Source organism: Dendrobates tinctorius, unplaced genomic scaffold, assembly GCF_039654945.1.
Source record: "Dendrobates tinctorius isolate UK_male_01 unplaced genomic scaffold, ASM3965494v1 ptg000332l, whole genome shotgun sequence".
Lineage (NCBI taxonomy): Eukaryota > Metazoa > Chordata > Amphibia > Anura > Dendrobatidae > Dendrobates > Dendrobates tinctorius.
The window spans coordinates 1,472,700-1,484,287 of NW_027361998.1; the positions used below are offsets into that span (position 1 = coordinate 1,472,700).

At 49.7% G+C, this 11,588-nt stretch overlaps 1 protein-coding gene across 7 annotated transcripts in view; it reads left to right on the forward strand.

Annotated features, from left to right (window-relative positions):
- The window catches only part of NCOA1 (nuclear receptor coactivator 1), a 581,329-nt gene that overhangs the window by 479,783 nt on the left and 89,958 nt on the right, over window positions 1-11,588 (forward strand). For all 7 annotated transcript variants that reach the window (XM_073561908.1, XM_073561912.1, XM_073561913.1 and 4 more), the window contains 2 exons: window positions 3,123-3,300; window positions 3,898-4,077. In XM_073561908.1, coding sequence (XP_073418009.1) covers window positions 3,123-3,300; window positions 3,898-4,077 — 358 coding nt within the window. The remainder of the gene's footprint in view (window positions 1-3,122; window positions 3,301-3,897; window positions 4,078-11,588) is intronic.

Consider the following 11,588-nt stretch of genomic DNA (forward strand, 5'->3'; position numbering starts at 1 on the left):
GGGATACGTGGGGAGTAGACAATCCTGGGGTACACTGGGGGTAGTAGATTGGGTACGGCGTACACTGGGGGTAGCAGATGATTGGGTACGGGGTACACTGGGGGTAGCAGATGATTGGGTACGGCGTACACTGGGGGTAGGAGATGAGTGGGTACGGGGTACACTGGGGGTAGCAGATGATTGGGTACGGCGTACACTGGGGGTAGGAGATGAGTGGGTACGGGGTACACTGGGGGTAGCAGATGATTGGATACGGCGTACACTGGGGGTAGGAGATGATTAGATGCGGAGTACACTGGGGGTAGGAGATGATTGGGTACGGGGTACACTGGGGGTAGGAGATGATTGGGTACGGGTTACACTGGGGGTAGGAGATGATTGGATACGGAGTACACTGGGGGTAGGAGATGATTGGGTACGGGTTACACTGGGGGAAGGAGATGCTTGGGTAAAGGGTATACTGGGTTAAGAGATGATTTGTTACAGGGTACACTGGAGGTAGGAGATGCTTGGATACGGGATACATGGGGGGTAGACAATGCTGGGGTACACTGGGGGTAGTAGATGATTGAGTACGGGGTACACTGGGGTAGGCGATGATTGGGTACGGGGTACACTGGGGGGTAGGAGATGATTGGGTACGGGGTACACTGGGGGTAGGAGATGATTGGGTACAGGGTACACTGGGGGGTAGGAGATGATTGGGTATGGGGTACACTGGGGGTAGGAGATGATTGGGTACAGGGTATACTGGGGGTAGGAGATGATTGGGTACCGGGTACACTGGGGGTAGGAGATGATTGGGTACGGGGTATACTGGGGGTAGGAGATGATTGGGTACCGGGTACACTGGGGGTAGGAGATGATTGGGTACAGGGTATACTGGGGGTAGGAGATGATTGGGTATGGGGTACACTGGGGGTAGGAGATGATTGGGTACGGGGTACACTGGGGGGTAGGAGTTGATTGGGTACAGGGTACACTGGGAGTAGGAGATGATTGGGTACAGAGTACACTGGGGGTAGGAGATGATTGGGTTCGGGGTACACTGGGGGTAGGAGTTGATTGGGTAAGGGGTACACTGGGGGTAGGAGTTGATTGGGTACGGAGTACACTGGGGGTAGGAGATGATTGGGTTCGGGGTACACTGGGGGGTAGGAGTTGATTGGGTAAGGGGTACACTGGGGGTAGGAGTTGATTGGGTACGGAGTACACTGGGGGTAGGAGATGATTGGGTTCGGGGTACACTGGGGGGTAGGAGATGATTGCGTTCGGGGTACACTGGGGGGTAGGAGTTGATTGAGTAAGGGGTACACTGGGGGGTAGGAGTTGATTGGGTAAGGGGTACACTGGGGGGTAGGAGTTGATTGGGTACGGGGTACACTGGGAGTAGGAGATGATTGGGTACGGAGTACACTGGGGGTAGGAGATGATTGGGTTCGGGGTACACTGGGGGGTAGGAGTTGATTGGGTAAGGGGTACACTGGGGGTAGGAGATGATTGGGTACGGAGTACACTGGGGCGTAGGAGTTGATTGGGTAAGGGGTACACTGGGGGTAGGAGATGATTGGGTTCGGGGTACACTGGGGGGTAGGAGTTGATTGGGTACGGGGTACACTGGGAGTAGGAGATGATTGGGTGCGGAGTACACTGGAGGGTAGGAGATGATTGGGTATGGGGTACACTGGGGGTAGGAGATGATTGGGTAAGGGGTACACTGGGGGTAGGAGATGATTGGGTACGGAGTACACTGGGGCGTAGGAGTTGATTGGGTAAGGGGTTCACTGGGGGTAGGAGATGATTGGGTTCGGGGTACACTGGGGGGTAGGAGTTGATTGGGTACGGGGTACACTGGGAGTAGGAGATGATTGGGTACGGGGTACACTGGGAGTAGGAGATGATTGGGTACGGGGTACACTGGGGGGTAGGAGATGATTGGGTATGGGGTACACTGGGGGTAGGAGATGATTGGGTAAGGGGTATGCGATGCTGGGGTATGAGGTACAGGATACACTAGGTGAGCGCTTCACATGGACCTCGGCCACTTTGAACTCTCCCATCGTCTTTGTTCTCTGCAGGAGAATTCAGTTTTCCACTTCGGACCAGGAGGAGAGCGCATTCCTGCTGCCGACATAAGAGACAATTTGCAGAAATTCTCCCGTCCCCTCTGCAGGGCCAGATCCTGCGGCGACATGAACAATCCTTCCCCTGCGATCGGCGGCGGCGGGCAGGAGATATCGGTGCAGCAGGGACAGGTTAACAGCGTCGTCTCGTCTTCATTAATGGGTAAAATGACAATTCTCAAGCGCGGAGTGATCGTGCTCTTGCAGCTCATTGCTCTGAATCTGACGGAGGATCCCCGGGAGCAGCCAAGGCTCAGTGCCCCCGGCTCCTCCGAGCTGTCAGTCATCGGCGCACAGTCCTCCAGCAAGCAGGAGGCAGAGGAGCAGTGTGCTTCTGAAGGCTGCAGATGAGGACCCCTCCTTTTATATTGTGCAGTGCTACTGTGTGCAGCATGGACAGGGTTAATTGCATAATACTCCTGTGCAGGGACTGAACTGACAATAGGTGCAGGGGTTGTTATCGTACCCTGGCCTTGGAGCCCAAAAAAGTGAAAAGACCAACTTGCAATAATTGGGGGGCCCCGGTTGGAGCTTTTTCATCGGCGCTCACGAGCATCAAGTTAGGCCACTGCTCATACAAGTCAGCGTGGACAGGGTTAACAGCGGCGTGCTGCGCTCCAGGCCGCACCGTTCCCCTGTGAGCGGCGGTGTGCAGGGACTGGATGTCAGAGATTTCCGCGTGGTTTCCGGGTTTGGCGGTGGCACTTGTTAATAATTACCGCGGTACATTAGATGCTGTTGTATTAGGCCCCCGGCCAGACAAAGAGGCCTGGAAGGGGAATGTCCTCCGCGTTCCCAGCCGTGACATAACACTGGCAGGACAACAACCACCATCCTCCGCTGCAGGAACAGCTGCGTGCGCCGCAAGCTCAGCCCTGACAACGTACAACACAGAAAAAGATTCTAGAGGGAAAGAACCAAAGCTAAACACTGTCAGGAGGTGCTGGAGCGCACATGGGTATATACACTGTGTCACCGGTCCTCCGCTTCTCTTCTCAGGCTCTGGACGGCTTCTTCTTCGTGGTGAATCAGGAGGGCCGGATCGTCTTTGTCTCGGAAAATGTCACCAATTATCTGGGCTACAAGCAGGAGGAGCTGATGAAGGACAGTATCTACAGCATCCTCCACGTGGGCGACCACGAGCAGTTCGTCAAGAACCTGCTGCCCAAATCCTTAGGTGAGAAACCGCTGATGCCTGGAATATATATATGTATTTTTCGCACTTTTTTCCCCAAAAATTTGGGAGGAAAATTGGGGGTGCGTCTTATGGTGCGAACGCAGGCTTACTGGGGGGGGTTGGGGCAGCAGAACCGGTGGCATTGGGCAGTGTGGAGTGCACCTGAGCAGGGTCCCTTCCTCAGGATGCCGGCAGCAGGAGTGTGTCCACGGCGAGCGCATCACCGGCTTCTCTGCGGCCATCTTCCTGAAGCCGTGGGCTGCCGGAGGCTTCAGGAAAATGGCCGCCGGAGGCCTTACGTGCGCATATTGAAATCTTGGCGGCAATTGGCTTCAGGAAAATGGCCTCCGAGATCTCAATCTTCCCACTCTCATCCTTCTCTCCCCGTAGGTGAGGGTCCGTATACACCTAATGGTCGGGGAGCTTGGTCTGCTGTAGTCTGATATGTATGGTGGTCTCTAAAGTGCTGCTGCTGAGGCATGGGGGGCTTTCTTTATATTGACACTAGGACATCACCCCTAGTCGGTGATTCTGGGAGCTGGCCTCCATCAGGACGCGCTTATTCTTGTTTTTCACTCTTTTGTTTCTTCTTTGCAGTGAATGGAGCCCCCTGGTCCCAAGAAGCCAATAGACGAAACAGCCATACCTTAAACTGTCGAATGCTGATCCGGCCCCCAGACGAGGCGGGCTCGGAGAACCAGGAGGCGCGGCAGCGGTACGAAGTGATGCAGTGCTTCACTGTGTCCCAACCAAAATCCTTCAAGGAGGAAGGAGAAGGTGAGACGGCGCTGTGGGTGCAGCTGGACGCCTCCGGTGTCCTGACTCCAGTCACTGATCTTATTACGTTAGGGTTCTGGTCTGGGGTCTGGTTTGGGCTCTATGTTAGACTAAGCGCCTGGTCGGAGTCTTTAATAATTTAGGTGGTCTGGGGTCTGTATTAGTTTGTAGGGGTCTGTTTTACTTTGGAGGTCTGGTCTGGGGTCTGTATTAGTTTGTAGGGGTCTGTTTTACTTTGGAGGTCTGGTCTGGGGTCTGTATTAGTTTGTAGGGGTCTGTTTTACTTTGGAGGTCTGGTCTGGGGTCCGTATTAGTTTATGGGGGTCTGTTTTACTTTGGAGGTCTGGTCTGGGGTCTGTATTAGTTTATGGGGGTCTGTTTTACTTTGGAGGTCTGGTCTGGGGTCCGTATTAGTTTATGGGGGTCTGTTTTACTTTGGAGGTCTGGTCTGGGGTCTGTATTAGTTTATGGGGGTCTGTTTTACTTTGGAGGTCTGGTCTGGGGTCTGCATTAGTTTATGGGGGTCTGTTTTACTTTGGAGGTCTGGTCTGGGGTCTGTATTAGTTTATGAGGGTCTGTTTTAGTTTGGAGGTCTTGTCTGGGCTCTGTATTAGTTTATGGGGGTCTGTTTTACCTTGGAGGTCTGGTCTGGGGTCTGTATTAGTTTATGGGGGTCTGTTTTACCTTGGAGGTCTGGTCTGGGGTCTGTATTAGTTTGTAGGGGTCTGTTTTACTGTGGAGGTCTGGTCTGGGGTCTGTATTAGTTTATGGGGGTCTGTTTTAGTTTGGAGGTCTTGTCTGGGGTCTGTATTAGTTTATGAGGGTCTGTTTTAGTTTGGAGGTCTGGTCTGGGCTCTGTATTAGTTTATGGGGGTCTGTTTTACTTTGGAGGTCTGATCTGGGGTCTGTATTAGTTTATGAGGGTCTGTTTTACTTTGGAGATCTGGTCTGGGGTCTGTATTAGTTTATGGGGGTCTGTTTTAGTTTGGAGGTCTTGTCTGGGCTCTGTATTAGTTTATGGGGGTCTGTTTTAGTTTGGAGGTCTGGTCTGGGGTCCGTATTAGTTTATGGGGGTCTGTTTTACTTTGGAGGTCTGGTCTGGGGTCTGTATTAGTTTATGGGGGTCTGTTTTACTTTGGAGGTCTGGTCTGGGGTCTGCATTAGTTTATGGGGGTCTGTTTTACTTTGGAGGTCTGGTCTGGGGTCTGTATTAGTTTATGAGGGTCTGTTTTAGTTTGGAGGTCTTGTCTGGGCTCTGTATTAGTTTATGGGGGTCTGTTTTACCTTGGAGGTCTGGTCTGGGGTCTGTATTAGTTTATGGGGGTCTGTTTTACCTTGGAGGTCTGGTCTGGGGTCTGTATTAGTTTGTAGGGGTCTGTTTTACTGTGGAGGTCTGGTCTGGGGTCTGTATTAGTTTATGGGGGTCTGTTTTAGTTTGGAGGTCTGGTCTGGGGTCTGTATTAGTTTATGGGGGTCTGTTTTAGTTTGGAGGTCTTGTCTGGGGTCTGTATTAGTTTATGAGGGTCTGTTTTAGTTTGGAGGTCTGGTCTGGGCTCTGTATTAGTTTATGGGGGTCTGTTTTACTTTGGAGGTCTGGTCTGGGGTCTGTATTAGTTTATGAGGGCCTGTTTTACTTTGGAGATCTGGTCTGGGGTCTGTATTAGTTTATGGGGGTCTGTTTTAGTTTGGAGGTCTTGTCTGGGCTCTGTATTAGTTTATGGGGGTCTGTTTTAGTTTGGAGGTCTGGTCTGGGGTCTGTATTAGTTTGTAGGGGTCTGTTTTACTGTGGAGGTCTGGTCTGGGGTCTGTATTAGTTTATGGGGGTCCGTTTTACTTTGGAGATCTGGTCTGGGGTCTGTATTAGTTTATAGGGGTCTGTTTTACTGTGGAGGTCTGGTCTGGGGTCTGTATTAGTTTATGAGGGTCTGTTTTAGTTTGGAGGTCTGGTCTGGGCTCTGTATTAGTTTATGGGGGTCTGTTTTACTGTGGAGATCTGGTCTGGGGTCTGTATTAGTTTATGAGGGTCTGTTTTACTGTGGAGATCTGGTCTGGGCTCTGTATTAGTTTATGGGGGTCTGTTTTACTGTGGAGATCTGGTCTGGGGTCTGTATTAGTTTATGAGGGTCTGTTTTAGTTTGGAGGTCTGGTCTGGGCTCTGTATTAGTTTATGGGGGTCTGTTTTACTTTGGAGGTCTGGTCTGGGGTCTGTATTAGTTTGTAGGGGTCTGTTTTACTGTGGAGGTCTGGTCTGGGGTCTGTATTAGTTTATGAGGGTCTGTTTTACTTTGGAGATCTGGTCTGGGGTCTGTATTAGTTTATGGGGGTCTGTTTTAGTTTGGAGGTCTGGTCTGGGGTCTGTATTAGTTTATGGGGGTCTGTTTTACTTTGGAGATCTGGTCTGGGGTCTGTTTTAGTTTGGAGGTCTGGTCTGGGGTCTGTATTAGTTTATGGGGTCTGTTTTAGTTTGGAGGTCTGGTCTGGGGTCTGTTTTAGTTTGGAGGTCTGGTCTGGGCTCTGTATTAGTTTATGGGGGTCTGTTTTAGTTTGGAGGTCTGGTCTGGGGTCTGTTTTAGTTTGGAGGTCTGGTCTGGGCTCTGTATTAGTTTATGAGGGTCTGTTTTACTTTGGAGATCTGGTCTGGGGTCTGTATTAGTTTATGGGGGTCTGTTTTAGTTTGGAGGTCTGGTCTGGGGTCTGTATTAGTTTATGAGGGTCTGTTTTACTTTGGAGGTCTGGTCTGGGGTCTGTATTAGTTTATGGGGGTCTGTTTTAGTTTGGAGGTCTGGTCTGGGGTCTGGTTTAGTTTGGAGGTCTGGTCTGGGCTCTGTATTAGTTTATGGGGGTCTGTTTTAGTTTGGAGGTCTGGTCTGGGGTCTGTTTTAGTTTGGAGGTCTGGTCTGGGCTCTGTATTAGTTTATGAGGGTCTGTTTTACTTTGGAGATCTGGTCTGGGGTCTGTATTAGTTTATGGGGGTCTGTTTTAGTTTGGAGGTCTGGTCTGGGGTCTGTATTAGTTTATGAGGGTCTGTTTTACTTTGGAGATCTGGTCTGGGGTCTGTATTAGTTTATGGGGGTCTGTTTTAGTTTGGAGGTCTGGTCTGGGGTCTGTATTAGTTTATGGGGGTCCGTTTTACTTTGGAGATCTGGTCTGGGGTCTGTATTAGTTTATGGGGGTCTGTTTTACTGTGGAGGTCTGGTCTGGGGTCTGTATTAGTTTATGAGGGTCTGTTTTACTTTGGAGATCTGGTCTGGGGTCTGTATTAGTTTATGTGTGTCTGTTTTAGTTTGGAGGTCTGGTCTGGGGTCTGTATTAGTTTATGGGGGTCCGTTTTACATTGGAGATCTGGTCTGGGGTCTGTATTAGTTTATGGGGGTCTGTTTTACTGTGGAGGTCTGGTCTGGGGTCTGTATTAGTTTATGAGGGTCTGTTTTAGTTTGGAGATCTGGTCTGGGCTCTGTATTAGTTTATGGGGGTCTGTTTTAGTTTGGAGGTCTGTCTTGGGGTCTGTATTAGTTTATGAGGGTCTGTTTTACTTTGGAGGTCTGGTCTGGGGTCTGTATTAGTTTATGAGGGTCTGTTTTAGTTTGGAGGTCTTGTCTGGGCTCTGTATTAGTTTATGGGGGTCTGTTTTACCTTGGAGGTCTGGTCTGGGGTCTGTATTAGTTTATGGGGGTCTGTTTTACCTTGGAGGTCTGGTCTGGGGTCTGTATTAGTTTGTAGGGGTCTGTTTTACTGTGGAGGTCTGGTCTGGGGTCTGTATTAGTTTATGGGGGTCTGTTTTAGTTTGGAGGTCTGGTCTGGGGTCTGTATTAGTTTATGGGGGTCTGTTTTAGTTTGGAGGTCTTGTCTGGGGTCTGTATTAGTTTATGAGGGTCTGTTTTAGTTTGGAGGTCTGGTCTGGGCTCTGTATTAGTTTATGGGGGTCTGTTTTACTTTGGAGGTCTGGTCTGGGGTCTGTATTAGTTTATGAGGGCCTGTTTTACTTTGGAGATCTGGTCTGGGGTCTGTATTAGTTTATGGGGGTCTGTTTTAGTTTGGAGGTCTTGTCTGGGCTCTGTATTAGTTTATGGGGGTCTGTTTTAGTTTGGAGGTCTGGTCTGGGGTCTGTATTAGTTTGTAGGGGTCTGTTTTACTGTGGAGGTCTGGTCTGGGGTCTGTATTAGTTTATGGGGGTCCGTTTTACTTTGGAGATCTGGTCTGGGGTCTGTATTAGTTTATAGGGGTCTGTTTTACTGTGGAGGTCTGGTCTGGGGTCTGTATTAGTTTATGAGGGTCTGTTTTAGTTTGGAGGTCTGGTCTGGGCTCTGTATTAGTTTATGGGGGTCTGTTTTACTGTGGAGATCTGGTCTGGGGTCTGTATTAGTTTATGAGGGTCTGTTTTACTGTGGAGATCTGGTCTGGGCTCTGTATTAGTTTATGGGGGTCTGTTTTACTGTGGAGATCTGGTCTGGGGTCTGTATTAGTTTATGAGGGTCTGTTTTAGTTTGGAGGTCTGGTCTGGGCTCTGTATTAGTTTATGGGGGTCTGTTTTACTTTGGAGGTCTGGTCTGGGGTCTGTATTAGTTTGTAGGGGTCTGTTTTACTGTGGAGGTCTGGTCTGGGGTCTGTATTAGTTTATGAGGGTCTGTTTTACTTTGGAGATCTGGTCTGGGGTCTGTATTAGTTTATGGGGGTCTGTTTTAGTTTGGAGGTCTGGTCTGGGGTCTGTATTAGTTTATGGGGGTCTGTTTTACTTTGGAGATCTGGTCTGGGGTCTGTTTTAGTTTGGAGGTCTGGTCTGGGGTCTGTATTAGTTTATGGGGTCTGTTTTAGTTTGGAGGTCTGGTCTGGGGTCTGTTTTAGTTTGGAGGTCTGGTCTGGGCTCTGTATTAGTTTATGGGGGTCTGTTTTAGTTTGGAGGTCTGGTCTGGGGTCTGTTTTAGTTTGGAGGTCTGGTCTGGGCTCTGTATTAGTTTATGAGGGTCTGTTTTACTTTGGAGATCTGGTCTGGGGTCTGTATTAGTTTATGGGGGTCTGTTTTAGTTTGGAGGTCTGGTCTGGGGTCTGTATTAGTTTATGAGGGTCTGTTTTACTTTGGAGGTCTGGTCTGGGGTCTGTATTAGTTTATGGGGGTCTGTTTTAGTTTGGAGGTCTGGTCTGGGGTCTGGTTTAGTTTGGAGGTCTGGTCTGGGCTCTGTATTAGTTTATGGGGGTCTGTTTTAGTTTGGAGGTCTGGTCTGGGGTCTGTTTTAGTTTGGAGGTCTGGTCTGGGCTCTGTATTAGTTTATGAGGGTCTGTTTTACTTTGGAGATCTGGTCTGGGGTCTGTATTAGTTTATGGGGGTCTGTTTTAGTTTGGAGGTCTGGTCTGGGGTCTGTATTAGTTTATGAGGGTCTGTTTTACTTTGGAGATCTGGTCTGGGGTCTGTATTAGTTTATGGGGGTCTGTTTTAGTTTGGAGGTCTGGTCTGGGGTCTGTATTAGTTTATGGGGGTCCGTTTTACTTTGGAGATCTGGTCTGGGGTCTGTATTAGTTTATGGGGGTCTGTTTTACTGTGGAGGTCTGGTCTGGGGTCTGTATTAGTTTATGAGGGTCTGTTTTACTTTGGAGATCTGGTCTGGGGTCTGTATTAGTTTATGTGTGTCTGTTTTAGTTTGGAGGTCTGGTCTGGGGTCTGTATTAGTTTATGGGGGTCCGTTTTACATTGGAGATCTGGTCTGGGGTCTGTATTAGTTTATGGGGGTCTGTTTTACTGTGGAGGTCTGGTCTGGGGTCTGTATTAGTTTATGAGGGTCTGTTTTAGTTTGGAGATCTGGTCTGGGCTCTGTATTAGTTTATGGGGGTCTGTTTTAGTTTGGAGGTCTGTCTTGGGGTCTGTATTAGTTTATGAGGGTCTGTTTTACTTTGGAGGTCTGGTCTGGGGTCTGTATTAGTTTATGAGGGTCTGTTTTAGTTTGGAGGTCTGGTCTGGGGTCTGTATTAGTTTATGGGGGTCTGTTTTAGTTTGGAGGTCTGGTCTGGGGTCTGTTTTAGTTTGGAGGTCTGGTCTGGGCTCTGTATTAGTTTATGGGGGTCTGTTTTACTTTGGAGGCCTGGCCTGGGGTCTGTATTAGTTTATGGGGGTCCGTTTTACTTTGGAGGTCTGTCTTGGGGTCTGTATTAGCTTGTGGCCTGCTGACTGTGATGATGGGTCATTTATATTATCTGTGTTTTTGTTGGGGCGTCCCGTGTGTACATGGGGTATAAGGCCGGATATTTTTGCTATTATTTCTGGCTTGTCGGTGATTGTGAGTCACCTACACTCCTGATCCATTCTCGGTATATTCCTGTGCGTTGATCGCATGCTCTCCACATGTGAAGTATCAGTGTGCCGTTCGTGGCTCCAGGTCTCAGGTTATGTCGTATTTACCCATCTGGCACAATGTGAGGCGCCGATCCCCCCGTCCTGCCACATGCTCGGCTCTATGGTGACCATCAGAGGTAATGGTGGAATAATTAGAAGCAGTCGAGTTGAGGTGGTCATCGACTGCTGTGCTCAGCAAAAGTCATCAACTGAGATGACAAAGCTCTCAGTATAATGAAGTGAGCTTTGTCATCGTGGTTGCTGCCTATGCAGAGCGCAACAGCCAATAACAAAGTCATCTCGACCGCTATGCTCTTCATAAGTAGTAGAAACCAGTGTGGCAGAGGATGAGCAGGTTGTAGGGTTAGCACCGAAGTGATCGATTCCGATACGAAGAATCTGGGGTGTTCATATTTGTGCAATGCCCTGTAAGTTTCCACACGCGATTTCACAGATTATTCTTCATAATATTTTATGTAAGACCGAAAGGAAAGTGGAAAATCAACATAAAGAATTCTGTGTGCAGGAAAGGTCATGGGCGCCTGAGCCAGCTGATGGTGGGGGATGTATGGAGGATGCAGCAAGTCACGAGGGAGACGTATGGAGAGATGCAGCCACGGAGCAGAGCCTGATGCCTGGATTATTACTTTATCTGGATTTTATGCATTTGTTTCATGTCATTTGTCATCAGCTTCCTGCAGCAGCCGTCCTCCACTGTCCCGTCCTCCTCCACTACACCATCCTCCTCCACTACCCGGTCATAGTCCACTTTCCCATCCTCCACTATCCCGTCCTCCTCCACTATCCCGTCCTCCTCCACTATCCCGTCCTCCTCCACTATCCCTTCCTCCTCCACTGTCTCGTCCTCCTCCACTATCCCGTCCTCCACTATCTCGTCCTCCTCCACTATCTCGTCCTCCTCCACTGTCTCGTCCTCCTCCACTGTCTCGTCCTCCTCCACTGTCTCGTCCTCCTCCACTGTCTCGTCCTCCTCCACTATCCCGTCCTCCTCCACTATCCCGTTCTCCGCCACTGTCTTGTCCTCCTCCACTATCCTGTCCTCTTCCACTTTCCCTTCCTCCTCCACTATCCCGCCCTCCTCCACTGTCCCATGCTCCTCCACTTTCTCATTCTCCTCCACTACCCCCTCCTCCTCCACTATATTGTCCTACTCCATTGCTCAGTCCTC